Source organism: Colletotrichum karsti, assembly GCF_011947395.1.
Source record: "Colletotrichum karsti strain CkLH20 chromosome Unknown Scaffold15, whole genome shotgun sequence".
Classification (NCBI taxonomy): Eukaryota; Fungi; Ascomycota; class Sordariomycetes; order Glomerellales; family Glomerellaceae; genus Colletotrichum; species Colletotrichum karsti.
This window is the reverse complement of record NW_024065915.1, coordinates 130,405-157,859: the sequence shown is the minus strand read 5'-3', so window position 1 is coordinate 157,859 and position 27,455 is coordinate 130,405. Positions and strand designations below refer to the sequence as shown.

The 27,455-nt window shown below is 54.0% G+C and overlaps 8 protein-coding genes across 8 annotated transcripts; 7 read left to right on the top strand and 1 right to left on the bottom strand.

The window, feature by feature from the left end:
- Positions 1-195: 195 nt before the first annotated feature.
- On the top strand, positions 196-3,199 carry CkaCkLH20_05296 (glycosyl hydrolase family 31; the record flags this gene model as incomplete). The annotated part of the gene is made up of 2 exons (XM_038888015.1): positions 196-280; positions 360-3,199. 2 exons carry the CDS (start codon positions 196-198, stop codon positions 3,197-3,199), a joined length of 2,925 nt encoding a protein of 974 aa, XP_038746491.1.
- A 5,642-nt stretch (positions 3,200-8,841) lies between these two features.
- Positions 8,842-11,421, top strand: CkaCkLH20_05295 (mechanosensitive ion channel family; the record flags this gene model as incomplete). The annotated part of the gene is made up of 1 exon (XM_038888014.1): positions 8,842-11,421. The coding sequence occupies one exon, from the start codon at positions 8,842-8,844 to the stop codon at positions 11,419-11,421; it is 2,580 nt and encodes an 859-aa protein (XP_038746490.1).
- Positions 11,422-11,824: 403 nt separating this feature from the next.
- CkaCkLH20_05294 (amino acid transporter) lies at positions 11,825-13,103 on the bottom strand (the record flags this gene model as incomplete). Its single annotated transcript, XM_038888013.1, has 5 exons — positions 11,825-12,148; positions 12,210-12,567; positions 12,629-12,714; positions 12,790-12,952; positions 13,021-13,103. The coding sequence occupies 5 exons, from the start codon at positions 13,101-13,103 to the stop codon at positions 11,825-11,827; spliced, it is 1,014 nt and encodes a 337-aa protein (XP_038746489.1).
- Positions 13,104-14,746: 1,643 nt separating this feature from the next.
- On the top strand, positions 14,747-15,979 carry CkaCkLH20_05293 (uncharacterized protein; the record flags this gene model as incomplete). The annotated part of the gene is made up of 1 exon (XM_038888012.1): positions 14,747-15,979. One exon carries the CDS (start codon positions 14,747-14,749, stop codon positions 15,977-15,979), a length of 1,233 nt encoding a protein of 410 aa, XP_038746488.1.
- A 724-nt stretch (positions 15,980-16,703) lies between these two features.
- Positions 16,704-19,510, top strand: CkaCkLH20_05292 (uncharacterized protein; the record flags this gene model as incomplete). Its single annotated transcript, XM_038888011.1, has 5 exons — positions 16,704-16,902; positions 16,967-17,594; positions 18,342-19,109; positions 19,187-19,400; positions 19,442-19,510. The coding sequence occupies 5 exons, from the start codon at positions 16,704-16,706 to the stop codon at positions 19,508-19,510; spliced, it is 1,878 nt and encodes a 625-aa protein (XP_038746487.1).
- A 1,298-nt stretch (positions 19,511-20,808) lies between these two features.
- Positions 20,809-21,816, top strand: CkaCkLH20_05291 (GPI-anchored cell wall beta-1, 3-endoglucanase EglC; the record flags this gene model as incomplete). Its single annotated transcript, XM_038888010.1, has 2 exons — positions 20,809-21,550; positions 21,620-21,816. The coding sequence occupies 2 exons, from the start codon at positions 20,809-20,811 to the stop codon at positions 21,814-21,816; spliced, it is 939 nt and encodes a 312-aa protein (XP_038746486.1).
- A 641-nt stretch (positions 21,817-22,457) lies between these two features.
- On the top strand, positions 22,458-24,190 carry CkaCkLH20_05290 (uncharacterized protein; the record flags this gene model as incomplete). The annotated part of the gene is made up of 4 exons (XM_038888009.1): positions 22,458-22,727; positions 22,810-23,026; positions 23,093-23,484; positions 23,558-24,190. 4 exons carry the CDS (start codon positions 22,458-22,460, stop codon positions 24,188-24,190), a joined length of 1,512 nt encoding a protein of 503 aa, XP_038746485.1.
- A 1,391-nt stretch (positions 24,191-25,581) lies between these two features.
- Positions 25,582-27,362, top strand: CkaCkLH20_05289 (sugar transporter; the record flags this gene model as incomplete). The annotated part of the gene is made up of 5 exons (XM_038888008.1): positions 25,582-26,093; positions 26,158-26,203; positions 26,256-26,606; positions 26,657-26,967; positions 27,023-27,362. 5 exons carry the CDS (start codon positions 25,582-25,584, stop codon positions 27,360-27,362), a joined length of 1,560 nt encoding a protein of 519 aa, XP_038746484.1.
- Positions 27,363-27,455: the final 93 nt, after the last annotated feature.

Sequence of the window (27,455 nt, the reverse complement as noted above, 5' to 3'; positions counted from 1 at the left end):
CTCTTTGTATTCCGTACTGCCTGTCAACGACATCCGTCCCATCATTCCCAATTAACCAACCCATCGACGAGAGAGAGCGCAACAAAGAAGGCCTTGCTTCTTCTGCTCTCATGTCATTCCTGTGATTTTCCTTCTTCTCCCTATACATACTTTTCGATTCTTCTATACGACCTCGCTGTCGCACCTCCCCTCGCCATGGGGTCGACGGGCAAGTTGTCCTGCAAATGGACAACTTTCTTAGGTCTGCTTGCGGCTTTCAGCTGCATGATACAGCCTGCAGGTGAGAAACACCGTGACGCCATGACTTTTCTCTCTTGCAACACCAAAGCTCGAATCCGATACTGACGAAAGAATCGCAGTCATGGTTAAGGAAAATGACTTCAAGAAGTGTCACCAGGCCGGCTTCTGCAAGCGCAATCGCGACTACGCCGACAATGCCGACTCCCTGGGCCCTAACTGGGCTACCCCCTACGATATCGCCCCCGATACCGCCAAGTTCGCCGACGGCCAGTTGCAGGCCGTCATCCTGAAGACCATCAACGACGCCAAGGACACCGTTCGCCTCCCCATCACTGTTTCCTTCCACGAGTCCGGCACCGCCCGCGTGAGCGTCGATGAGGAGAAGCGTCAGAAGGGCGAAATCGAGCTGCGACACAACAGCATTGTGCGGAAGGAGCGATACAACGAGGCCGAGAAGCACGTCATTGTTGGCGGCTTGACTTTGGACAAGGAGGCCAAGGTTGCCTACCAGGACAAGGAGCAGATCACCATCCAGTATGGTCCCGATTCCAAGTTCGAGGCCGTCATCAAGTTCTCGCCCTTCGGTGTCGAGTTCAAGAGAGATGGAGCCTCGCATATCAAGCTCAACGACCGCGGTCTCTTCAACATGGAGCACTGGCGCGCTAAGGTCGACAAGCCCGCCGAGGAAAAGAAGGAGGGCGAGGAGGCCAAGACCGACGATGTCAAGAAGGAGGACGAGAGCACCTGGTGGGACGAGAGCTTTGGAGGCAACACCGACTCTAAGCCCCGCGGCCCCGAGAGTGTTGCCCTCGACATCACCTTCAGCGGATACGAGCACGTCTACGGTATCCCCGAGCACACTGGCTCCCTCTCGCTGAAGCAGACCCGCGGCGGTGAGGGCAACCACAACGAGCCGTACAGACTCTACAACTCCGACGTCTTCGAGTACGTCCTGGACAGCCCCATGACCCTCTACGGAGCCATTCCCCTCATGCAGGCTCACGGCAAGGACTCCACCGTTGGTGTCTTCTGGCTCAACGGTGCCGAGACCTGGATCGACATCACCAAGAGCGAGACCAAGGCCAACCCCAAGGCCCTCGGTGCCGGCTCCAAGACCAGCACTCACACCCACTGGATCTCTGAGGCCGGCATCCTTGACCTCTTCATCTTCCTGGGCCCCACTCCCAAGGACATCTCCAAGGCCTACGGCGAGTTGACTGGTACTACTGCCATGCCGCAGGAGTTCTCGCTCGGCTACCACCAGTGCCGCTGGAACTACATCTCTGACGACGATGTCAAGGACGTCGACCGCAAGTTCGACAAGTACAAGATCCCCTACGACGTCATCTGGCTCGACATCGAGTACACCGACGGCAAGAAGTACTTCACCTGGGACCCCGACATGTTCAAGAACCCCATCGATATGGGCAAGGCTCTTGACGAGCACGGCCGCAAGCTCGTTGTCATCATCGATCCTCACATCAAGAAGGAGGATGGCTACAGCATCAACAAGGAGATGAACGACAAGGGCCTCACCGTCAAGAACAAGGATGGCGAGACCTTTGAGGGTTGGTGCTGGCCCGGATCCTCCAACTGGGTCGACTGCTTCAACCCCGAAGCTCTGAAGTGGTGGAGCCAGCTGTACAACTACGACAAGTTCCCCGGCACCATGGAGAACACCTTCATCTGGAACGACATGAACGAGCCCTCCGTGTTCAACGGACCCGAGGTCACGATGCCCAAGGACAACATCCACTACGGCAACTGGGAGCACCGTGATGTCCACAACATCAACGGCATGACCTTCCACAACGCCACCTTCGAGGCTCTGCTCACTCGCAAGAAGGGTGAGCTCCGCAGACCTTTCGTCCTGACCCGTTCCTTCTACGCCGGCTCCCAGAGACTCGGTGCCATGTGGACTGGTGACAACCAGGCCTCGTGGGAGCACCTTGGCGCCTCTGTCCCTATGATCCTGAACCAGGGTATCTCCGGCTTCCCCTTCGCTGGTGCCGACGTTGGAGGCTTCTTCGGCAACCCTGAGCCCGACCTGATGGCTCGCTGGTACCAGGCCGGTGCTTTCTACCCCTTCTTCCGTGGCCACGCCCACATCGACGCCCGCCGCCGTGAGCCCTACATGCTCGCGGAACCCTTCAGAGGCATCCTCACCGCCGCCCTGCGTCTGCGTTACAGCTTGATGCCCTCGTGGTACACTGCTTTCTTCCACGCCCACCGCGACGGAAGCCCCGTCGTTCGCCCCATGTTCTGGACTCACCCATCCGAGGAGGCCGGCTTCGCGATCGATGACCAGGTCTTCGTCGGATCTACCGGTCTGCTTCACAAGCCCGTGGTCGAGAAGGACCAGGAGGTGGTCAGCATCTTCATCCCCGACGATGAGGTCTACTACGACTACTTCAACTATGAGAAGCTCGACACCAAGAAGGGCGAGTACATCACCAAGTCCGTCCCCCTCGACCAGGTCGCCGTCCTCATGCGCGGCGGCCACATCTTCCCCCGCCGCGACCGTCCCCGCCGCTCCACCCAGCTGATGCGCTTCGACGACTACACCCTCGTCATCAGCGTCAGCAAGAACGGCGACGCGGAGGGCGAGCTCTACGTCGACGACGGCGACTCGTACGAGTTCGAGAAGGGCCAGTACATCTACCGCAAGTTCAAGCTCTCCGGCAGCACCCTGTCGTCCGTCGACGCCGAGGGCCGCAGCTCCAAGTCCGTCAAGCCCGGCTCCTGGCTCAAGGCCATGAAGGAGGTGTACGTCGACAAGATCGTCGTCGTCGGCGCGCCGGCCGCCTGGAACGTCAAGGAGGTCACCATCGAGTCGGAGGGCAAGACGTGGTCCGTTCCCGTGCAGTACCACGCGGCCGAGGACGGCCGCGCCGCGTACGCCTTTGTCGGTCGCGTCGCCGCCCGCATCGGTGAGGACTGGAGCATCAATCTGTCCTAGAACCGGCGGATGATGCTCAAGCTGATCGGAGGCGGGGCCAAGACCCTTCTCCCGGTCTTCTAGGATTCGTTTCGCCTAGAGAAATCGAGATGCGTTCTAGAAAAGTCACGACGAAGGGCGGTGTAATGTAGAAGAACCAAGAATAGTAGACGTGGGCTCCGCGGATCGCTGCCGGGATGGAGGACCCAGGGGATTACAAAAAAGACATGAGCAGATAAAGCGTCAATTATAGAGTGAATTCACACACACAGAAAAACGTCTCCAAAGGAAATGAAGAAGCTGCTTGGCCCCCAGTCATCGCGCAAGACCGCAAACGCCCCCGTGTGATTTCGTTTAACGAGGATCTAGAACCCCCGGTCAGGGGCAGAATAATCGAAAAACATCGGGGTTCGGTTCCAGAGAATCAAGAGAAGACCAGAGGTCGGGCTCGTGGTCGGGGTGGGCTCATTCCGTGGAGTCCCCCTCCCTCTCTCTCCTTCCAGTAGACGAGAGAGACCGGGACCTGGGCCCGGCCGGAGACTTGTTGAGCCCCGAGAACAAATGGACTCGATGGAGACGGGAGAGAGCTCAGGCTCAGCCTCGCTCGTCTGCGACGTCGTGCAAATAGCGAGGTTGGCTACGAGCTGTTTATTCGTCACCGTGTTACTGTGTTATGTTTTGCATTTGCGTCTGCATGTGAAAAGTTGCACTGCATTGGCGGCCGCACTAGATATCATCGCCAAGGTCAAATCGGGACCGTCCAGCTGAGTGATTTGAAGAGCGTTTCCTCAGCTATAGTGAAGCCAAGGGGCAGCGTGCAAAAGCATGGACCCGAGACAGCATGATGCATAGCGTGCGATTTGCGGGCAGAGCAGAGATAAGGAAACTCTCTTCATTGGATCCTCTCCTCGACCCCTTTTCATTCCCCGTTATCGCCGCACTGGCATGGTCGTACGCGGTGGTTTTCAGGGGGTTTAGCACGTAGGTCGCTTCCAGGTCCCCTCGCATGTGAAGAAACGTCGCGCGGCTCTTGTTAAAATGTCAAGTCTCCCTACTGCGCGCTAGACGGGCGGCTGCTTGTTCCCCGGGCCCTGAAGGGGCGCAAAACGGCGCAAGGGACGCCCTGAAGGCCGGCGTGATGTTGGGATGGCAAGACATCACGGGCCCCGGATCGCGTCTTCTCATTCGCCCGGATCCTCGAGCGAAATGGCAGGGCTTAGGCGGTCTGGTTCAGTTCTCTCATCTCTTATCCCGACTGTTTTAGACCAAGGGTGTCAGGTCAAGGTTGCGAGAACACCAAAATCGACCGTGGAAAAAAAGAAAAAGGAAGGAAAAGTGGACGGGGAATGTGGCGGTTGCCGACGACTGATTCCCTGTCTTGACGGCCGCTTGGGCCAGGGAGACTGCTTGCGAGTTGCTCTGAGTTGTCAAAACTGCTCCTCTTAGATTGATGCCGATCAGCGCCGCAGTTGGAGTTGAAGGTGCGGCGAGATGGCAATTCGGGAGATGTACGCAGCTTGAGGCTGGGATCAGAAAGCTTGATCTTCATGGCGCTTGCCGAGTGGTTGTCCGTACGTGAGAACCTCGGTCCATGACGACGAGTGCGGATGTTCGTGTCTAATGGCTGGTGGTCTGACGGTGAACTCGTGGAGTTTCTTGGCGCGAGTTGTGTTCCAAGTTGTCTCGCAGCATTGCCACAGTTGAGTTGCGATGAACTGTATGAAGGTGTGCACTTTGCAAATTTACTTCTCGCCCACAGCCACCAGCTCCAAGTTTGCAATAACTTCCGTATGCTTTGTAGCTATTTCTGGACTTTTTGGCGTGAAGAAGAATAATCTAACGCGATCGAGTGTGAGAAGTCGAGGGCGCGTTCGGTACCTGCGTTCAGCATTCCTCGCGCGGCCGGCGGTGTTACGGTACCTTACCGCCGGAATGGCAATCATGGTGGTGGCAAAAGGCTACTACCTAGACGGGCGAACGGGACGCCTAGAATGGCAAGCCGTAGGTGACGTGGTGGTGATGGGGTGTGAATGTCTGAATATTTCTCGCGCTAAAGCAGCTAGAGATGCGCGAAAAGAAAGATTTTCAGGAGGGTCGGGATTTCAAGGCGCTAGAAGGCGTTTCTTGGAATTGGGTGGTCTTGGTGGTGTTGAGGCGTGATAAGATGTTGTTTCACGGACCGACTTCAAGTGATGGTGTTGGACGAAATGGTTGCAGTTGAAACGGCCGAAAATGCGACTGCAGACATGCTGCGGCGATAAGCAGAAATCAACAGCTCGTGATGCTTGGCGAAGACTCCCTGCATCCAGCTGCGGCTGTCACCTCTCTCTTGTTGATCCATCTGCAACCTTCCAGCGATCGAGTACACTTGCATTTGGACTGGAGAGGGCGTTCACATCGTCACCTCAGCCCCGCGGAGGTGAGAGTCCAGGCCCAGCGAATCCGGGGGAGTCGCGAGATGTCGGAAAAGTTGCGACTCCGTGTCTGAGTCGTAGCCGGACTGTCGTCGACGCGCCAAAATCAGGGACGGAGGACAGTGACGGCATCGGGCCATGGAGACGGTGGAAGAGGAGGTTCGGGGGTCGGTGGGCCGAGCAGAATTAGGGGCTCAGCGCCGGGTCGTTGGAGTCTTGGCAGGGGAAAGAAAAACGGGCAAACGCCTTCGAAAGCGGAACATGGAAGGTCGCTGGTGACGTCAGCCGTGGACGACCGGTGGATCCTTGAAGAGTGGGGGTTACTGCCATCCCGCGCCGAATGGAATTTTCGGAAGCCCCATTCGCACACCACGTTGAATTGTCCGTAAGAAGCAGCGAGACGTGCTGTGCTGTGCTGTGCGTCTGCCGGTCGATGCTGCTGCCAAGACACACCGGTTCTTCGACAGGTGCCGCTCGTGGAATGGATTGGCGGTGGTGCCTCGTATTTTGAGCTCCGTTTGGCGGCTGGCCTGCGGTTAGCGCTGCTGGCAGACCTTTCTCGCGCTTCGGACTGCTGTATTTTCTCCGTCTACTGGAACAAACATGTCGGTCCTTGATTTGACTTGGAGGACGCCTTTCGTCACTGGCTGCTGATGTTGGCAACTTTGCTCGGCGGGTTCGGGCCTTTCTTGACACTTGATGCCATCAACGCAAACGCGCTAAGGTTTCTGTTGAGGTGGCTTGAGAGGTAGCGCTCGGGAAGAACTGCGTGGTGGCGGCCATGTGTACTACGTAGTAGACAATAGTTGAAAGTCTTTTTTTGATACGCCTTGATGCTGTCTGTCTAAGGCCAACGACAGCGTGGTTGATCGGCGAGTCTGTTCGCGGGAGAGACGGTTCAGTGCAACGCGGCAGAGAGCCTCACAGTGTCTCAACAGCCGGGAGGACCAGGGATGAGGTGTGCGGATGGAACGCAGACGTGTGTTGGTAGGGCGGGATCGCGATGACGGGCGATCGTGGGTTCATCCCGGCGGGGTTTTGGTTGTTTTTCCCTCAGCGGACGCATCTTTTTCAGCTTTGAGTCGGGATCCGTAGACTTGTCACATTTCGCTGTCCCCAATGATGCGTATTTTTCGATAGAATTGTTTGGATCTGTGGGAATTGCTGCGTTGGTATCCGCAACTTGCATGTGCGATGATGATGTTGGCCACGGCAAGGATGACATTTTAGGAAGTGGTGTTGATTGAGATTCGAGACGCTAGCGATTTTACAGCTTAGATCTGCCGCGAACCGAGGAAAGTGCGAGAAAACAGTGAGGCGGCGGGAGGGAAGGCGCGATGATGCGCGACCACTGCAAGCCAAGGAAGGTGTCGACCTGCCACCTGCCACCTACCTGCCTTAGCTTCGTGCTGCTTCCATCAGCCATCTTGATGCCTTGGAGGCATCCGGCAATGCGAGCCTCAGGATATCTCGCAATGGAAAAAATGCGAGCCTCCAAAGTTTCGGTGTACACCGTAGTGCATTCAAAGACCACTCAATTAATTGCAATGTTGCAACGCAGCACCAGCCATCGCCTTATCGCCCACTGCGGTGGTCCCGAGTAATCAACCTGACGGAAAACATATTCAGGGTCCCCCCATGGTCCATCGCTCTACGTTCTGCAGATTGCAGAATTCCCAAGCTCCTCCCAGCTCCTCTCCCTGAGCTCCAGCTTCCGCCCCTGGTTATCACCGATATCCGGGCTGTGGATGGACGCGACTATGGGTTGAGGTTCTGGAACGGTGGAAGCAAGATCCCGGTGCCATGTTGGTGGGGGTTAATGGGTGGCAGGAGGAGGAAGGGATGGAGGGAAGAAAACTCCAAAACGCTGTCTGGGTAAGCCCGGTCACAGTCCGTGACGGCAGCTCCTGTCAAAAGGCCTAGGCCGCCTCCCGTGTTCCATCTCAACTCGGAGTCGAGATCAGATCATCGTGGTGTTGTTCTTGGGGACTGTTACTGAGGTGTACGAATACACAGGCAGGTACCAACTGCCTGCCGCGCCTCACAGCCGGTCCAAGCTCCCCTGATGCAATGGAAGCGAATTCGCTTGATGGCGAAGCATGTCGACGACTCCACGGCCTGCTCTCGGTTCGAATTGCATCCCTAAAAACGCCAACAAAGGTGGTCTTGCTCTCTAGCAGACCCGCTCTTTTAATGTTATGACGAGCCAAGGACCCCAAGCAGAGATCAGCGTTCTGTCACCCATTTTTCCTGGGCATCGCCGTGGCACCGCCGGCCAAGGGCGACGCGATAGGACGACGTGATGATTAGACGGGCGAGGAGAGTCAGAAAGATGCAGGCAAGCCGCAAACCGCGAAGCAGGCGAAAATAAACTGGAGACTGCATCACTCACAGATGTTCATTGAGCTCAAACACGGGAGCTGGGGGTCGTCTGCCGATGGTTTGTATCCGTACGTGTACTTGTACATTCACGCCAGTGACCTCCAGGTCTTCTATGGAAGACTCCATGAGGTCTCCATATTTACCTCGTAGAGTCCCTGTTTCTTAAATGACCGAAAGGCCAGGGACTGGAGATTCGCTGGATCGCTGGGGCTTTTTCTGCTTTTCGCTTTCCACCAAACCCTTGAAGCTAAGATTTCCGCTCCGCGGTGCTGCTTGCTGTCTTTTCTGTGGTCTGTGTTCAAGGTGCACTTTCCGCTGCGAGGGTCATCACTGATCACTGATTGCCATCTTTGATATCCGTACTCCGTACCGCATCCCGGTCGCGACTCGCTCCTACCCAAGATATTTCATCAACGTCCCTTCCCCTTCGAACTTATCGAGAAGCTCCTTCCCCAGCCTTTTTCCTCTCCTTCCCCAGTTGCATCTGCCCCCAAGGTATTTACCCACGGGGAAAGAAGGGAAGCATTGTGCCGAATTGCCGTTTGGCCTATTTTTGTTGGCTCTTTTCCATCGCCATCATTTTTATCGGTACCTTCTACTTGGCGTCCGAGCAGGTATTTTGGGAATACCCGACTCATCCACCGAGAGATACACCGACCCAACAGACAGCCACGCCAACTCTAAACTCGGCGAGTCTTTTTTGCCTCTCGTCATCCGGGTAGACTGCCTGCTCGCTTTTAAAAGCTTTGAAGGGACACTTCTTCGCTGCGGCCATCTGCGCGTAGTCGCCAATATCCTGATCCTTCCACCAACACACGCCCACTTACACCGAATACTTGGCCCTCACGGCCACCCAACACCCACAATATGGCGACAAATCGCGAGAGAGCCGATTCGGACGTCAACGAAAAGCAGTCGTCGCATTCGTCCGACAGTGTCCAGACCGCCACGGATCCCAGCCTCCAAGCGCCGCAAGCTGAGAAGATGACCCGGTTGAATACCGACACGCTCCTCCCCCTTCCGGACGACGATAACCGGCCGCGGACGGTGTCTCCTTCGGGCAATCGCGAAGAAGCATCTCGACTGAACGACGACTTGGAGTTATTGCGTGCTGAACGATTCGTATCAAACCAGGAACACGAAGGGAAATCTCACCACGGAAGGACGCACCAAGGCGAACCTGAGGATGTCTTTGCTACCAACGCCAACCCAGAGCCGCCGAAACCTCCTCCCGAGAAGAAGGCGGGTGCCTTTGCCTTTGCTATCTGGAAGTGGCTCCGCAAATTCCCTCGATGCTTCCGCTACACCGTCTACATGATCCCCGGAGCTGCTCTCCTCCTCATCCCCGTTCTGATGGGTGCCCTCGTCGTGGACCCCGACAGCGCTACCGTCGGCGGCGCGACGGGCGTGTACCTGATGTGGTTTGGCATCTGGCTTGAGGTTATTTGGTGCTCCCTCTGGACGACTCGTATGATTACGAGCTTCATCCCCCTCGTCTTCGGAGGCATTGCCATTGTTATGGGTTCGTCCAACCACAAGAAGTGGAGGGACGTCGGCCAGGGTCTCGAACTTCACACTGCCCTCTTCACCTGGATGGTCGCAATCCTCTGTTCCTTCTCGCCCATTATTGATGACCACCGTGTCGTCCCGGACAACTTCGATGGCGACTCGGACGACCTTCCGAAACTCATGTGGATTGACGTCGTCCGGAAGGTCATCATCGCTCTGTTGGTTTTGGCCGCTCTCAACTGGGTCGAGAAGATCTGCATCCAATGGATCGCCACCTCTTTCCACCAGCGCACATACGTCCAGCGAATCGAGACCAACAAGAGCGACATCGACCATTTGGTCCATCTCTACGAGCACTCCAAGATGCGCATCGCCCGCGAGGATTCCATCTGGCAGACGACCGAGACTGGCGGCCCTTCCGGCTCCCGTACTCCCATGGGCGTCGTTGGCAAGAACGTCCGCTACGCCTTTAACAAGGCTGGCGGCGTCGCAGCCCGCGTCGGCAACGATTTCATAGGTCGAAAGGTTGCCTTCAACCACGCCCGCAAGATCGTCTACGAGATGTTGCGCAATACCGGTTCTGCTCACGCCCTGGCTCGCCTCATCTTCCGCAGCTTGGTGAAGGAAGGGAACGACACCATATACCTTGAGGATATGCAAGTCGCTTTCAAGACGTCCGAGGAGGCCGAGCACGCTTTTGGTATCTTCGACAAGGATCTGAACGGCGACATTTCAATGGACGAGATGGAGGGAACCTGCAACGAGATCCACCTCGAGCGTAAGGCCATCGCCGCCTCTTTGAAGGATCTGGACTCCGTCATCAAGAAGCTGGACAAGGTCTTCCTCTTCATGATCTTCATCATTGCTATCATTGTCTTCATCTCCATTCTTTCTGGATCCGCCGCCGCCGGTCTTGCCTCCGCAGGATCCAGCTTTCTGGGTCTGGCGTGGATGCTTCAGGCTACTGCCCAGGAGTTTCTCCAATCCATCATCTTCGTCTTCGTTAAGCACCCTTTCGATGTCGGTGACCGCGTCACCGTATACGGCAACACTGGAACTCTCGGAACTGGTGATGACTACTACGTCACTGAGATTTCTCTTCTTTACACCGAGTTCAAGAAGATGGAGGGCCACATTGTGCAAGCGCCTAACAGCGTTCTTAACACTCTGTTCATTCTCAACCAGCGTCGTTCCGCCAGTCTGGCTGACCCCATCGAGTTGAAGCTTGGTTTTGGCACCGATCCTGCTCTTATTGAAGAGCTCAAGTCTCGCATGCTGAACTTCTGCCTCGACAACAAGCGCGACTACCAGCCTCGTATCATCACCGAAGTCAAGACCCTTAACGAGGTCCAGTCCTTCACCATGAACCTCATCTTCTTCCACAAGACCAACTTCCAGAACGAACTTCTCCGTCTGCAGAGACACAACCGCTTCGCCGCCCAGCTCATGGCCGAAATCCGAGACCTCGGTATGCAGGGTCCCTGGCAGGTACAGCCCGGTGGTTCCCGCGAGTACCCCCTCTTCTGGACCGGCAGCGCCCCTCCGCCATCTTACAACTCGAGCAACGCCGGCCCCGGCCCCAGCGGCGCCCCTCCCGCGACCCCCGACGGTGCCCAGTCTCACCAGTCTCTGCATCAATCGTCGACCAACCTTGGCCACGCCGTGGCCACTCGTTCTCGCGCCGACTCGCGCACTGGTGTCACTCCTTTCATCGACGACAGGTGGAGCGATTTCCAGGACGTATTCGAATCTCGTAGGGAGACTCAGCAGCAACCCCACCGTTTACAGAGCATCCGCGAACGCGCCATTCTCGAGCCTACTACGAGCAACAGCACGAGTGTAGCGCACCCACGTCAAAGTGTCGATTCCGGTTCCCAGCGACGCAAGTTCTGGGGAAGGCCACGCAGCTCTAGCAGAGGAGCCAGGGACATCGTCTAGTTCTGGCGCTCCTGTCACCTCTGTTGCGGCTGTTGCCTTCCTTGACCTGTCTCTACCTACTGTTCCCATCCCTCCTCACCTCACCTCCTCGCCGGCGGCGTTTAGTCCCGCCGCGAGATTACTCATCCATTCTTTTCCCATCGTTGCACAAGTTGCAGCAGCACTCGAAGATACCTCCTTTCCAGTTGCATGTTTAATGCGGTATTCTTAATTCATAGCGAAGCGGTCACAAGAAATTGATCAAAAGTTCTGTATGATACATAGTTACGAAGACTTCAGTCCTTTTAGACAGAAATCGGGGTAAAATACCCAATAGAGATCTCGATTCATAATCACATGCTCCTCTCTCTGTAACTGCCATTTGCTTTGGTATCTAATCCGCAATATTCGTCAGTCCTTGGTGTCACACGTACTCAAAGCACATCGCCTCTTCCCGAATATCCATCGCATTCCGTATGGTAATGTTCTCAGCCAATCCAGGCATCCACATGACGTGATCCAACGTCGTGGCGTCCCCTCCGTCACCAAAATACGGCACAAAGGCTTCGAGGGGCAGAATAGCCGGCTGCGCGTCGATGAAGATCTGCCCGTTAGCAACATTGGGCCCGCCCATGGCATACAGCCTGGTGGATAGGTTGGCCGTCTGCCACTCCCACCACAACCGGTCGAGGTTCGCGTGGTGGAGGTAAAAGATCGGGTCCGCGGGCGACCTAGCGTGGTCCCTCATCTGCGTTTACATGTCAGTCTCCTCTTCCCTCCCTGATCTGCTCGGTTCCGGTCGAACTCACGATACCGCCCACACCGAGATGTCCACCGCTATGAGGCGCGTTCCCCAGACAATTCAGCATCTCGGCGTAATCATCCGACGGGACGGCCATGCACGGGTCCACCGTGTTTTTCTGCGATACTGTGTCGAAGGCGGTCTGGTTCAGCCCGCGCGTGAGGCAGGTTCCCGGCTCGGAGCGGGTTAGTTGCGTCGTGATGCGTACGCGGTAGGCTGCGAAAGCGCCGTCGAGGATGCAGTTGTTCGCGTCTGTTCTGCCTGTGCCGAAGGCGGGGATGGCCGATGTGTTTGAGGCGGGATGGTCCCAGACGCTGGCGTTTTGGATGGGGTGCAGGGCTTGGTCTGCTTGTTCGTCCCAGTATCTTTTCATCGGTGACCGGTTAGTTTAGAGCTGGTGAGAGTGATAGGGATGGGGGAGGTTACGGGTATGCTCCGACGAAGCCGCATTCGTTACGGAGCAGGTCCTCGTGGATCTTGGTGTACCAGCGATGCCATGGAAACAGCGCGCCCTGTCGTATTCACACACCATCACACATAAGCATGATTCCCATCTCCAGAGTCTTTGTTGTAAATATTTGACGTACGACTGTGTGGATGTATCGGACCTGCGCGATATGCGCCGCGAGGAGTTCCTCCCATCGGCTCGTCGAGCCCCAGGTGCCTGCTTTGGCTGGTGCTTGGGTCGGGTCCATTAGGCATAGCGTCGCGTTTACGTAGGATTCTCGTTCTGCTTCGGTTAGAGATGTCCTATGAGGTATTCCTGTTAGTTCAATGTTTCATGGTCTTGAGGTTTGGTTGGATTGGGTGGGATGTACCAAGGTGCTCGCACGCTTGGCGATGTGCAGGCTGCTGCTGCCGCTTGGGACGCGGCGAGAAGAAGGAAGAGACGCTTTAGCATTGTCGATGGTGTTTGTTGTGTTCTATGGATGGTCTACTTCTGGTTAAAGGGGGCCTCGGGGTGGTTGCGCGGACTGGAAGGTGAACGTCGAGGAATTTTGACGGAAGGGCGCGGAGGGCCGAAACGAGTGTAAGGGACTTGAATATTCGACATGAAAGCAACATCTCGAAGTAGAACCGGGCTATGGTCTAGACTTTATACCCCCCAAAGCCTTGACGCTATCGTCAAACTCCATCCTGTCCGGCGTGATCTACCTGGTTAGCGACGTCCTGTAAGCGGACAAAGCTCCGGGCCTTGGCAGAATGATTCTTCCCATCAACGAAGGAATAGAGTTTTTCTAGAAATGCCCTTGTCGATAGGAATGGGCAGTTCTTGTCTAGCTACTGCCTCGTTGATCCTTGCTGGTGATAATTAAGGCTGGCTTGGCGGCCATGACTTGGCTGCAGGATGTGGATGGTAGATTTAAGGTTGTGGTTAGAGTACGGAGTTCCACCCTGATCGCCTCATGTTGATGAATGCATCTTTCATGTGGTGAACGGCTTCTGGTGCAGCCGATGGTACAGGTTAGTTGTCGGACCTTGCTTGCTCTCGAGAAAGGCTTGCCTTTTCTCGTGAGATTCTCTCGAAACGCTGTGCATCAGTGATTGAGTCTGATGCAAAGGCCAAAACTCCGTGTCAAATCTGTTGAACAGATGAAAAGCGACTATTGCTAGCCGGCGATGGGGTATTCTTGGTCCGGACGAGCTTCCCGGACTCGGTTCCGCGTGTTCGGGATATCCGGCGCCAAGATCCGGCAAGTGGAGATGTAATCAAGTCACCAGTTGATTGAAAGACTTGTTTGGGATGAACCAGTGTTTGGATTTTAAGGATAATTGATTGGTATTATTGATTGTGCTGACTTCAACGCTAGCTTGGGCTGAAGCATCCTTGATCTGTTTCTCAGGCAACTCTGGTGATTTGGTTGCGGCTAAAGTTGAATGCAACTGAATAACATTCTAGACAGAGTAACTGAGTTTGAGACTCAAATCTTGACTTGGGGTGTGTATAAGAAATCATCAGCAATCTCACGGTTGGCATTTTCGTTGATGCAAATTCTGCAGCTACTCTAGACTCATATTTCTTAAATACAGTCTTATTCAGAATAGAGTAAAAAAAAAGGATTGCTGCATTATTTCGCGCGGCAAATTGTAATAGTCAGCCAGCACCTTGATAACCATTGCTCGTCCGCCTTCACTACGGATGCTTTAGAGAATATTGGGTTTCAAAAGTCTTTAGAAGGGTGAAGAAGTTGATGGTCGCGTGTTATCAGAAAACAAAACACCTTGAGGATGGAACTGTGCTACAAAGATTCGGTAAAACATGTCTACAATTGTGCATGCACGTTTCTCCGATATGCGTTGATACTTCTATAGAACCATCACTCTTCGTCAGTCAGGCGCCCTCTTTCTTCGACAGTAGTTTCATCGTCTCTGAGATTCTGTCATCACGATTACAGACTGCAACCATACCAAACCCAATTTCTTCGTCAGATACTCAGCGTACTCAAAGCTACAACCATGGGACTCCTTCTGTATGGGGCAACCCGAACCAGGCAAACACTGCCTTGGAATTGCGAAGCACTCAAGTCACTCTCCCTCAAACAACTGGGAGAGCAGCACAAGAAGCTGTATGATACGACGTGGATCTCTCTCAAGAATCTCCGGCACACGCCCAGCCACGACTCGACATTCTGGGCGGAATATGCGACCACTGGAAAGCGTTGGCCCGAAATCATCTCGATGCAAGCCCACGCAGAACTGCTGAGACTTCTGGACGATGACCCTCACAACATTTCGTGTTCAGAAGATTGGGTACTCGGTGGCGCATCGGACAAGTATCAGATCAGATACCTGGCCCACTGTCAGATCAGTGACATCGCCGCCAGACACGCCAGGAGCTCGAGGCATGGCGACGACAGCGAGAGCCTTATTCGCCTTTTCATGGAATGCAAGGATGGTTTGGGCGTCTTCCTCGATGAATTCGACGTCGAAATATACGGCAAGTACGATGTCATGTTTCGTCGGATGCTGGCCACGTACTTTCCGGAGCCACTCCGACCATTTCGTGGCACCAGCACCGTATGGGATCCCGTTCTCGGTGAACGGGCGGATTCGAACAGCAGCCCGGTCTTTCATTTGTATCCCTGGAGACAGGCCGCTAGCATGGAGAAGATTTTCATCTCGGGACCACCCGTCGACGTATTCTCCCCCCAGAACGGGCTCTTTCTTCGTAAACCTATCCAAAGAGGCCTGGAGCATGGAATCATTGCCATCATACCGGACGTGGGCGTGGACAGTTCGTCAACGGAGTTCAAACAGAGGTTGGTAAGATGGTGGCAGAGTCCCGTCAAAGAGTACCAGATCGTCGTCATCGACCCGGAACACCCTGCGGCCTTTGAACCCCTTTATCTTCAAGCGAGAAGACGGCTGCTTGACTTTGAAGAGCGCAAGTTGGTATTTAATGGCGACTTCCGCCCAGACGTCAGGTGCATGTGGTGGGCTTTCCTCTCTGCCGTCACAGTTGCAGCCTGGCGACGCAAGGGTCATCCCACAGAGGCGGGAAGAATCAACAGCGCCATACGAAATGCTATGCGATACTGGGGTACGCCGCTGGGCTTGATCAACAATAACGTGGTGAGCTCGTTCATGGCGACCATTGCGGAGAGTACGGAGAACCTGTTGGACGAAGACCAACAATTCATGAAGCAGTATGATCGGGATGATTTGGGCGTGGCGGTCGTTGCCTTCGAACGTGCGAACGCTTTTAGGGACGAGAAGGAAAACTGTGATTATCAGTATGAAGACGATGACGAGGATATGTTCAAATATGACACGTAGGTGGACTGGGAAAGAATACCCTGATCATACGGTCAGTAACACACTGTCGAGGTGACAAATCCTCCCAATGTAGCCCCGATAAAAATATAGACTACCGATATCATCATGTTTCATGATTGCAAGTAATGTCTGGTAACTCTGGTTCATACATGGTGATACTTTGAAGTCGAGATACAGCACAGCTCTGAGGAGTGACTAGTAAGTTTTACCCATTAGATGACCTTACAACAGTATATGAAGATGTAGCATCTCAAAGTCAGTTGTAGAAATTCCCATTCAAGCTTTTGCAGATGGAAAAAGGTTGGCGTCAACTTAACTGAGATCTAATGAATATCCTAAATATTAAACTTCCTGTATGGCGTGGTTGAGATACCTCTATGTGAGGCAAAGCAGTCGGAAATGCTTAGTTCTTCTGCAGAATCTTTGTTCTCCTTTTCACCAATGAAGGTCGAACGGATTACTGGTTCACCAGTCATCACCGCCGCCGTGTACTTCACCTCACCTCAACCTACTTCAGCCGGGAAATTAACCCTATAACTCAGTCGTCAAACTAACTGGCCACTCTTTTGAATAGTCACCTCCACAAAGTGGTCATTTATTTTGACGATTAAGTGCCTATCAACTTGTTATGAGAAGAAAAGGTTTTCTTTGCTCTTTCTCTCTCAGTTTTCTCTTCAATCACCTCACCAGCCTCTCAACTCATTGCAACCAACAATCCAAAGAAATGGCGCAAAACCCCATCGACGAAGTGGTAGCGCCTTTTGATGGCATGGATCTGGATCAAGATGATTCGACTTCAATGCGCGGCGACTCGGCGTCAACTCTTCTCCCCATCGGAAGACAAACCCGCCGCGAGAGACGCCGAGCCGAGGGAAGAAAGCGCGTCGAGAGAATATTCGGCGATCGGATGAAGGGAAAAAGAGGTAAGTTCGTTCTCTAGAGATCTCGCGTCCCCAATTGTTTTCGGCGTACACTGACGCGCCTCAGGTGACGCCTTCGTGTCTACCGAGGAAGATCCCGAGAAGAAGCTCTTCAGAGCCATCGAACACTTTCCAGAGACTCTCAGAACCGGGTTCAAGACCGGCGTCTCGTTTCATACGGTCAAACCGATCGAGCACTCCATCGCCGAGAATCTCTGTCGCAACCTCAGCCTGCGGGGTACTCTGGGAGGCGACTCCGCCCGCCTCTTCGCATTCGCCCGCACGCTCGTCAGTCAGTCCAACAACATCAAAAGCTACTATCCGACGGCGAAATACGAGGGGTCCTTCGACGAGCGACGCAAGTTCTTCTTCCAGGTCTTGGCGGATCGATTGGTTGTGGCGAAACTCGGCGGAGGCGTGCCGCCCAGGAGATGGGACCGGAATCTCATTTCTAGACAGACCTGCGAGGCGATGCTGAATGCCTTTGCTGAAGCCCGGGTGGCTTACCTCCGGATGGACATGGACGACGGCGAGAAGGTGGTTCAGGAGGGCACTTATACGAAAAAGGTGACGAAATTCATCAAAGAACTCGATCAGTGGATCTCGTTCATCCAGAAGCTCGAGAACAAGGAGCAGCAGGGAGAGGATCACGAGTTGGCTGACGCGATGGGCGACCTTGGTATGGGAAACTGCAAGTAGATTGAGTGCACGCGAATGTATTCTGGGTGGGTGGCTGCGCCGGGGCTACAGGATACCAGAAAAAGAATCATGGCGTGCGTATAGAAAGCAACCTCAGCGTTTCATTAAGGTCTTCAGGCTTTCACCGAGAATGGAAATGCAGACCTCGCTCGCTTGGGGCTACTATCGGGTACTTTGAGGGAGGTCGAGGTGGCATACTCTTATAAAAACATAGATTCTTCACAAGATTGACAGCGGCGAAGATCGAATTTTGGGGCTTTCAATAGAGAGTGATTCTATAGATCGGATGTGGTGGCATTTCAGCGACTAACGGCTCTTGGTATGTGGTTGTTGATGGCGTGAGGTTGGTGTAATGGGAGGTGAAAGATGAGGGTGAGTTGACTACTTATCCCCTTTGAATAGCATTTCCGGATATATGGATATGCCTCTGCGTAATATGCAACTGACACGCTGATATGCGGAATCCGAATTATGGCTGAAGCTCTCTCATTTGTGGCTTGCTCTGTGGCTGGGGAAACAACCGTGGACGAGAGACAATTTTTGGATCGATCTCCGATTCAATATTCTGCTAAATTTCATTCGTACCACAAACCCATATCGAGCCCTGCCTCGATGGCCATGCGCCTGATTCGACACTCCTGCCGACTCTGCTTCGCAGCGCGCCGACTGACCATCCGATCGTTTACGACCGAGTCTTCCTCCTGCTCCCGCGTCGACACCCGAGCCTCAATCCCTGCATGTAGCGAACCGAAAAGGCTACGATGCACCGAGGTGGATGAGCATGGCGGCGTGACGGTGCGATTCATCTCACCGAAGAAGACCGAACTTACGACCCGTTATGGCCTCGTGCCTCGCGACATCCGCAAGATTGAGGCCTCGGCCCTCTCCCACATCGGCCTCCGACCATCCACAGTCCTCGTTCACCTTTTCCACCTGAAGGTGCTCGTCCAACGCGACCGAGCCCTGATATTCGATGACGCGACGAGCATGACCTCCCGCGACAACTTCTTGCGCGATATTCGTGAAGCGATACGGCTGAGAGACACGACAGAGAGCGAGGCAGCAGCCTACCAAGAGGAGGACAAGACATACAGCCAGCCGCGAGCCTCTTTTGAATTCCTGGCTCTGGAAGCTGTGCTGAGCTCTGTCGTGTCGGAGCTGGAGGTAGAACTCGAGGCCGTGCGACGCCCAGCTGAGCATGTCTTGAAGTCACTGGAATACGACGTGGACCGCCGCGTGCTGCTGAACCTTTTCGGCCTCTCCGGCAAGGCAACTTGGGTGGCAGCTCAGGCAGAGCTAGTCTTGACCGCCGTTGAGGATGTGCTCGACTGGGATGACAGTCTCGCCGCGCTCTACCTGACGGCGAAGGCAGGTCCAGACGGCCGAGCCAAGACAGCCGACGACGATCTCACCGCGGCGGAAATGCTGCTGGGGTCTTACTATAATGCGTTGAACGAGATCGTGCAGGAGGCGCAGAGCTTGGTGTCCAGCATTCGGAACACCCAAGAGAGGTTTGTGTCTCGCACCAATTGCCCCGAATTTCATGAAGTCTCCTCTGACAATCTCGTTTGGCTTGGCCCGCTTCCAGCGCCAGCGCGATTCTCGATGCCAATCGCAATACCTTGATGCTTCTAGATCTTAAGTTCCGCATGGGCACGGTGGGCCTGGCCACCGGCTCGTTCTTTTCTGCCTTTTACGGCATGAACATCTCCAACTACATCTTGGAGTACAATTGGGCGTTTGCCGGCGTGTGCGGCACATCTGCACTCCTCACTGTGGTTGCCATCTGCTACGGGTCGTCAGTTCTGCGTAAGCTGATGAGAGTCAAGATGGAAGGACACAGGGAAGCCCGGTCTCTCGTCTCTGGCAGATGGAGCAGAACATTGAGATGAAGAGACTGGGCAAAATGTAACATTAAGGGTGCTCAACTCAGCCGCCCGCTGTGATAACATAGACTTATGCCATAGACTAATGCATAATAACGACTTGATGAAGGCAGGGCTCTTTCGGAACATGCGCCGCCTGCACCATCGGAGGACGAAACGGCCTTTCATCTCTTGTTTGAGACCACGATCAATACAGATTGAGTCAACCGACGGCGCTGACTTCAGCAACGACTGCCATTGTGGCCTGATTCAGTCGAACTTCGTCAAAATTGGGACGACACATCATGGGCCGGGATTGCCCATCGCGCTACAGCCGCATCTTTGCAGCTCACGGGATCATTCAGCTGTCATCATGAGGATGACATTAGAGACAACAACTGAGTCAACGCATGGAAACATGTTTCGTGTTCCAGGGCAATAGAAAAGATTGATGCAGCAAACGATCTAGAACATCAACGCCTCGCCGGCTGCTCTCGCACCAGTAAGCATCGCGTTCAACAATTCTTACATTCTACTGAAACATTCAAGCGGTCGTTCACTTAACTGAGTAGTTGAACGTTTGAACAATCATATTTCACTTGATCGTTTTGTGACACCGTCCCAAGCGGAGGCATCACTTCTCACTGCAGTGACATTTGATGTGCAGCCGGGGTTACGGACAGCCGAGACCTGTTTCTCAGTCTAGAACATACTAAAATAGCGACAACAATCTGACGGTAGAGGGATGTCAAATTGACGGAACGTCTCCCCGGAACAAAGTTAATCTCTCTTCAAGTTCCAGAAGAAACAATCCTCAGGGGCACCGGCAACCAAGCCTTCAAGGCAAGGACGTGCCTCAGGGGCGAACGCAGCACCACCTGAAAGACCGATGGGTCTCAATATCGGCGCACATTATCGCCAAGCAAGCTTCGTTGGCGATTAGCTGGCGGGAATGACGAGTCCGGAGGGGCCTAGACTGCCGATGCAAGTGGAGATGTAGGCTGAGCCGCCGATCACTTGACGGGGGTCCAATGCCGTGTGTTTTTTCACCATTGGATGTTTACGCGATCGAAAAAACCGGTCACTGGTCAGCGACGGCACCGAATATGCATCTTGGCTGCAAGAATACGAGCTCCACGAAAGCACGCGAGCGACGTCATGCAAAATTCTCCCCTCGTGTTGGCCCGTTGCTATTTTTGTTAAACCAAACCAAACAACCGACACGCCTTTAAATACTGAAAATGGCCCCTCGGATGGTCTCTGGTCGGCCAGCTTTGACTAGACTTCCAGAAGCCCTCATTCATCCCTAATACTCTATTATATCTCTATTCTAATATCTTCCAACATGTATCTCAGAGGAGCTCTCGCGGCGGCCGGCCTGGCCACCACCGCCTATGCCCAAACCCAGCAGGGCTTCAACTACGGCGCCACGAACGAGGACGGTTCCTGCAGAGGCTACGACGACTTCGCGAGCTACTTCAACACCGCAAAGAGCTTGGCTGGCACTTCAGGATTCACTTCTGCTCGTCTCTACACGTCGATCCAGTGCGGCACCGTCAACGATCCGATCTCCGCATACCAGGCCGCGATCGACACCGATACCCAGATCCTCGTGGGTCTGTGGGCCAGCGCCGGACGGGGCATCTACGAGAACGAGCTCAACTCGCTGCTGCGTGCCGCCGAGCAGTACGGCACCGCCTTTACGGACCGCGTGGTTGGCATCAGTGTCGGTTCGGAGGATCTCTACCGCAGCAGCCCCGACGGCGTTGCCGCGAACGCCGGCGTCGGCGCCACCGGCGCGGAGATCGAAGGATACATCGGATGGTTGAGGGACTGGATCCGCGGAACCGCCCTCGAGGGCAAGCCCATCGGCCACGTCGACACCTGGACGGCGTGGGTCAGGGGTGAGAACGCCGGTGTTGCTGCGTCCGTCGACTGGCTTGGCCACAACTCGTTCCCGTACTTCGAGTCGACGAAGCCCAACGCGATCGAGCAGGCCGCCGACAACTTCTGGTCTGCTCTGGGTAACACGGAAAGTGTTGCAGCAGGAAAGCCTGTGTTCGTCACTGAGACTGGCTGGCCACACAGTAAGTCGAATCGCCCTCACCGTTACGGTGCTACAGTCTCGAGATGTCTTAACTAACATGCTGTCCCAGTCGGTCCTCAGCAGGGCGCTGCTGTCGCCTCTGTCGACAATGCTCGCAGCTACTGGTCTCAGGTTGGATGCGCTTTGTTCGGTCAGCGCAATGTCTGGTGGTACACTCTGCTCGATGCGAACACCGCGCAGACCGACATTTCCTTCGGTGTCACGCCGGCGGGCAGCTCAACGCCTGTTTTTGACCTCAGCTGTTAATGAGCAGTCGTCTTGGAAGAAGGCGCAAGGCTACGCCTAGGCTTTTGGGTTGGAATCCCCAAGGCCAGGGTGTAAATAATAGTGTAAAAAGGGATGAGGCTGCGCCGAGATACGACGCAATAATGTTAATCTTTATTCCGCTGTTACTGCGAGGTTGATTGCTTCCCCGCCTTCGTGTTACTGCGTCTAGAAGAGCCGCCTCAAGAGCATGTGTTCGTTTACGGGACAGAAGATTACATCTTCGCAAGCCTGGCCTCGGAAGGGTTCATAAGGATCGATAGGATCGTGGATTATAACGAAGGATCCGTACGGATATTGGTCTACGCAATGGACGACCCCTGCCAAACCCCGTCGGCCTTTATGACTTAAATCTCACGTCAGAATCCTAGATATTCCACTTGATCCCATTGGCTAGAATTATTCAGGGTCTTGAAAGTGCAGGTCTCTGTCGCCGGATCAGTTTAGTAGGTCCGCTCCGCAATCCTGAATCGCAACAAAGCGATAAATACACTAGACATTGCTACCCCGCGACCGTTGACGATAGGGCTCGAATATCAGCGACGAGTTTTAGAACTGTGAAAATATCTCCGACGAACTTGGTTATTTGAGTGAGTGGCACTATTTAGGCAAACCTCGACAATATGGAGGTCGTTGCTGCTGGCGTATCGTGGGCGTTGGACAAGTCGGTGTCAGCTCAGAAGATCCTAGGTCGCCTCAGTCTTGCCTCCTTAGTCGCGCAGAACATCACGACTTCATGGCCAGAGCTCTCACAGAAGCTATCGTCTCGAGCATCGATCGTGTTTCCGAATGATCCAGACTTCGGCGGTTCTGTAAGCAGATGGCGCGAGTGGCATGCACCGGAGGTGGGCGCAGTTGTGAACGTGTTCACGGAGAACGACATACAAGAAACGGTTCGTCAACCAGGTTGAAACAGACAGCTTTTTGTCGAGCAGACTTTGGAGTGCAGATGAAATGCTTACCACTGGCGCTTAGATTCGTTATGCGAATGAGCACGGAATGCCCTTCCTCGCCCGGTCTGGCGGACACGGTGCGACTGAAGCATTGAACACCGCCAAGAATGTGATCATGATTGATCTTCACGGCTGGGACGAAGTCAAGATAGCCGAAGATGGTAGATCTGCGACGATTGGCGGTGGAGCGAAGGTGAAGAAAGTTGTGGACCACCTTTGGGAAGCTGGCAAACAGACCGGTAAGTTAAGCACAGCCGAGAGACATACCACGTGAAGACTTTGGGCGCTCATCACATGACACCAAGTTACCGGCATCTGCGAGTGTGTCGGAATGTCGGGACCGGTCTTGGGAGGTGGCCATGGCTGGCTTCAGGGGCAATACGGACTGGCGTCGGATCAAGTCATTTCAGCCCGGGTTGTCCTACCCAATGGCGAAGCCGTGACTGCCTCAGAGGAAAGCAACCCGGATCTTTTTTGGGCTCTTCGAGGAGCCGGACACAACTTCGCTATCGTGGCTGAGTGGGAGTATCGCATTCATGACGTGAAGAACAAGGAATGGGGCTACCAGATCTTCATCTTCCTCAGTGAACAGCTGGAGGAGGTGTTAGATTTGACGAACAAGATGATGAAGACGCAGCCCCCCGAGATCATCCATTGGATGTACTTCGTCAACATCCCAGAGATTGACCCGCATCGGGTACGATTCCCCCCCTTACGAACTCCCCCCTTTTACGAGCTGGATCTTCCTGGTATCTAACTCATGTTGCCAGCCAATCATTTGGTACGCCATCATCAACGATGGGCCTTCCGACGACACATTGCAGTACGCCAAACCGCTCTATGACATTAGACACGTTGTCGTTGATGCTGGATCCGCGTCCCTGCCCGCTCTGGCGGGCAAGACCTTCATGGACAACGACGGCCTCGGATGCGCCAAGGGTAACACCGGTCTGAGGTACCCAATCGGCCTGAAGGTGTATGACTTGCCTGCAATAAGAAAGGTGTTCGACGATATTGCCGAGATTTCGAATCGTATCCCCGAGTTTGCCGGGTCCTTCTTCTTGTTGGAGGGATACTCAACCCATGCTGTTAAAGCAGTCAACGAGAAGGACTCCGCCTTTCCCCACCGCGATGACGAGATCTTGATCACGCCGTACGTTATGTACAAGCCAAATGCTTCCCTGGATGCGTTGGCTCAGGAACACGGGGAAAGGCTGAGGGGACACTTGCTCAAGGCTAGCGATGATCCTGAGAAGTTGCGGGCGTACGTGAATTATGCGCATGGGGTTGAGTCTCTTGAATCCATGTATGGATGGGACGACTGGAGGTTGGAGAAGTTGAGAGGTCTGAAGCAAAAGTGGGATCCTGAGAACCGGATGAGGTTCTACAATCCTATTCTGTAAATACACGTACGTGAGGCCTAGGGTGGAGAGGACGCAATCCGTCTCGGAGGCCGAGGCCAGACCTGTCGGAGGACCGTGGCAGATAAGAACATACACATACTCAGAGGGCAATAGCAGCCGCCGAATCTCGATGAAGACATACCGTATTGATAGAGAGCATATAGGCAAGTTCAGCTATGGTAACTGTAGACGCATCTAGGGACTGAATAGGCACATCGTGGCAGTAGTGATGGCATTGCGGACCGCCAGCTCCGTGGAGCGCCGTGGGCCGGACGTTCTGAATCATGGCTTTCCCGATGATTACCCGTCATCAACTTGTGCTTGATGCCGGCTGGATGCCGATTGTACAGTGTGAAGAGTTCAAGTTGCGGAGTTGGTCGGGCCAGAGCCCGCACGATGCGCGGAGTTTGCCCGATTCCGCACAGTCTCACGACTCGCTTGCTGCCCGATACTCCCCGACTTGACAATGCGAACGCGAAATCTCCACTTTATTCTCCGAGTAAGGTACTACTGTCAACGACAGAGTCCACATTGAAAGTGCCAGAGCTGACTGCCGAGGTGTTAGGAGCGGTGGGTGCAAGTAGTCACAGATTCAATTTCCCCAGATGCCAAAAATGTCGATGACATCTTACCCCAATCTTGATTGTCGTAAGATCATGCGGGGAAGTGGTTCATCTTCACCTTGAACTCATATGTTGCTTCCCGCTCCTGTACTGATCCCCCACATGGAGCTCTCGCAATTTGTTGGAGAAGTTCGTTAACGAGACAACTGCACATGAGCCTCTTCTGCTCAACAACCATTGTATCTCATTTTCTTCTTGCTTCCTGATAACTCTGACCCATCTTCGCGATTGAAACAGTATCTATACATCTTTGTTTACTCAACAATCGTCTTTGACTGAACTCCGCTGGCATGGACATCGGGCCCAGCTCTCTTCAACTTGCAATGACGTTGATGTTCTCTTTACAACCTAGTTTATGGGGTAAGACGGGGCACCAAGCATACCATGAACATGGAAATGACGGGAAATAACTTTTGCCCATGTCTTCTCGAGCGTAAAGCTCCGACCGGCAGGCTCAAATATTGGAGCCCGACACTCCGCGGACAGGCTTCACGTGAAATGCCCCAGACTTCCCCCATGTCACGTAGTGAAGTTTCCCCACGGGGGCGCTTGCAATTCCCCGGGTCAAGCGCGTATTGGCTATCACGTATCAAAGGAGACAATCTAGCCTAAGCACTGACCTATAAGTCTCGCGACGCGGCGGTATGAAACTCTCTGTCTTCGTCCTTAAGCACTCGTCCTTTCTTTGAAGTGCGTTGCTGAACTCTTTGTTGACACCACCAGACAGACCCCGATTCGGATTCCAGAGGCCCGAGTCGTTGCTGCAAGATGTTTCGGAAATCGAAAGATAATGGCATCAAGAGCAAGGGCATCAGCCCCGAGCTCGAGGCTGTACTCCCCAAAGACGGCCTCCCCTGGTACAAGAAGTCGCATCTGCGGTTGCTCAACTACTACTGTGTCTTCTTGGGTCTTCTGTGCGCCGCCAACGGATACGATGGCAGTATGATGTCTGGTCTTCTCGCCTTGCCACAATGGATGGACTTCATGGACCAGCCGAAGGGTGCCTGGTTAGGCTTTATCAACGCTATTCAGTCTCTGTCAACTATGCTGGCATATCCCGCCGTCGCGTACTTCGCCAACCGATGGGGACGTAAGAAGGGTCTGTTCGTCGGCTACACGTTCCTCTTCCTCGGATCCTTGCTTCAAGCTTTCTCGCCAAACAAGACCGGATTCATCCTTGGGCGTCTTTTCATCGGTCAGCCAAGTGCGTGGTGGGGCGGTCTTGCTCCTCTACTCATCACTGAACTTGCCTACCCGACGCATCGTGGAGTTCTCACAGCGTAAGCAAGACGCCATAGAAATTGAGCCTCGAGTCCCCTAGAGACAACTAACCTTCGACGATAGACTGTACAACTGTGGCTGGTTTGTTGGAAGCTCTCTGGCTGCTTGGGTGAGACCAACCCTTACTCGTATGACCACTGCAGGTAACTAACCTTAGCTAGGTAACATATGGTACTCGAAACTACGCCAGCTCATGGGCATGGCGCATCCCATCCCTTCTTCAGATTGCGATCCCGCTCGCCGTTTTGCCCGCCGCTCTCCTGGTCCCCGAATCACCCCGATATCTCATTTCGAAAGGACGATTGGCCGAAGCCCGAAGCGTTCTCACCAAGTTCCACAGCGGCGGCGACGAGAACTCCATACTGGTCGACTTTGAGATGACTGAGATCGAACGGGCCATCGAAGACGATAAGAAGGCTGGCGAAACCTCTTCCTGGGGAGAAATGTTCAAGACGCCCGGAAACAGACACCGTGCTTTTATCTCAATGACGCTGGGTCTCTTTGCTCAATGGGTAAGAACCGTATTCAGCCTTGGGAGGAGTTTCACTGATCAATCGGGCAGAACGGAGTCAACGTTGTCAGCTACTACCTTCCGGATGTCCTGAGGGCCGTCGGCATCAACTCGGTTACCGATCAAACGCTCATTAGTGGATGCTTGCAAAGCTGGAACCTGGTCATGGCTGTCTCGGCCGCCATCTCAGTTGAGCGAGTAGGACGCCGGAAGCTGTTTCTCACCAGTTGTTTCGGCATGCTCACCAACTACATTATCATCACGGGATTATCGGGTGGCTTTGCTGCCACAGGAAAGGGCCCTGTCGGTCTGGCAGTGGTGCCCTTCTTATACATCTACTACAGCTTTTACGATATTGCCTTGTAAGTTGCAATAACCCTTCTGAAAGTTGGTAATAATTCTCATTATTTTTCGCAGCACGCCTCTCATCGTCTCCTACCCTGCCGAAATCTGGCCCTACCAGCTCCGTGCTCGCGGCACAGCTCTGACCCAAATGACGACCTACCTGGGTATCTTCTTCAACGTTTTTGTAAACCCAATTGCAATGGATGCCATTGGGTGGAAATACTACCTGGTTTTCGTCGTGATTCTCATCATTGGCACGATCATCATCTACTTCTTCTACCCTGAAACTAGAGGGCACACCCTGGAAGAGATGGCAGTTATCTTCGATGGCGATGAAGCGAGAGTTACCGACTCCGTCGGTCGCTCAGACGACAAGGGGGCAATTGTTTCTCAACATCATGAAAGCGCCTGAAGTAGCGGCATATGACGGTAGATTTGGTTCAGCAGTGAAGATCCTTGAAAAGATAGAGCTTTAGACCATCTTTTTGGAAGAAGTAACAATACT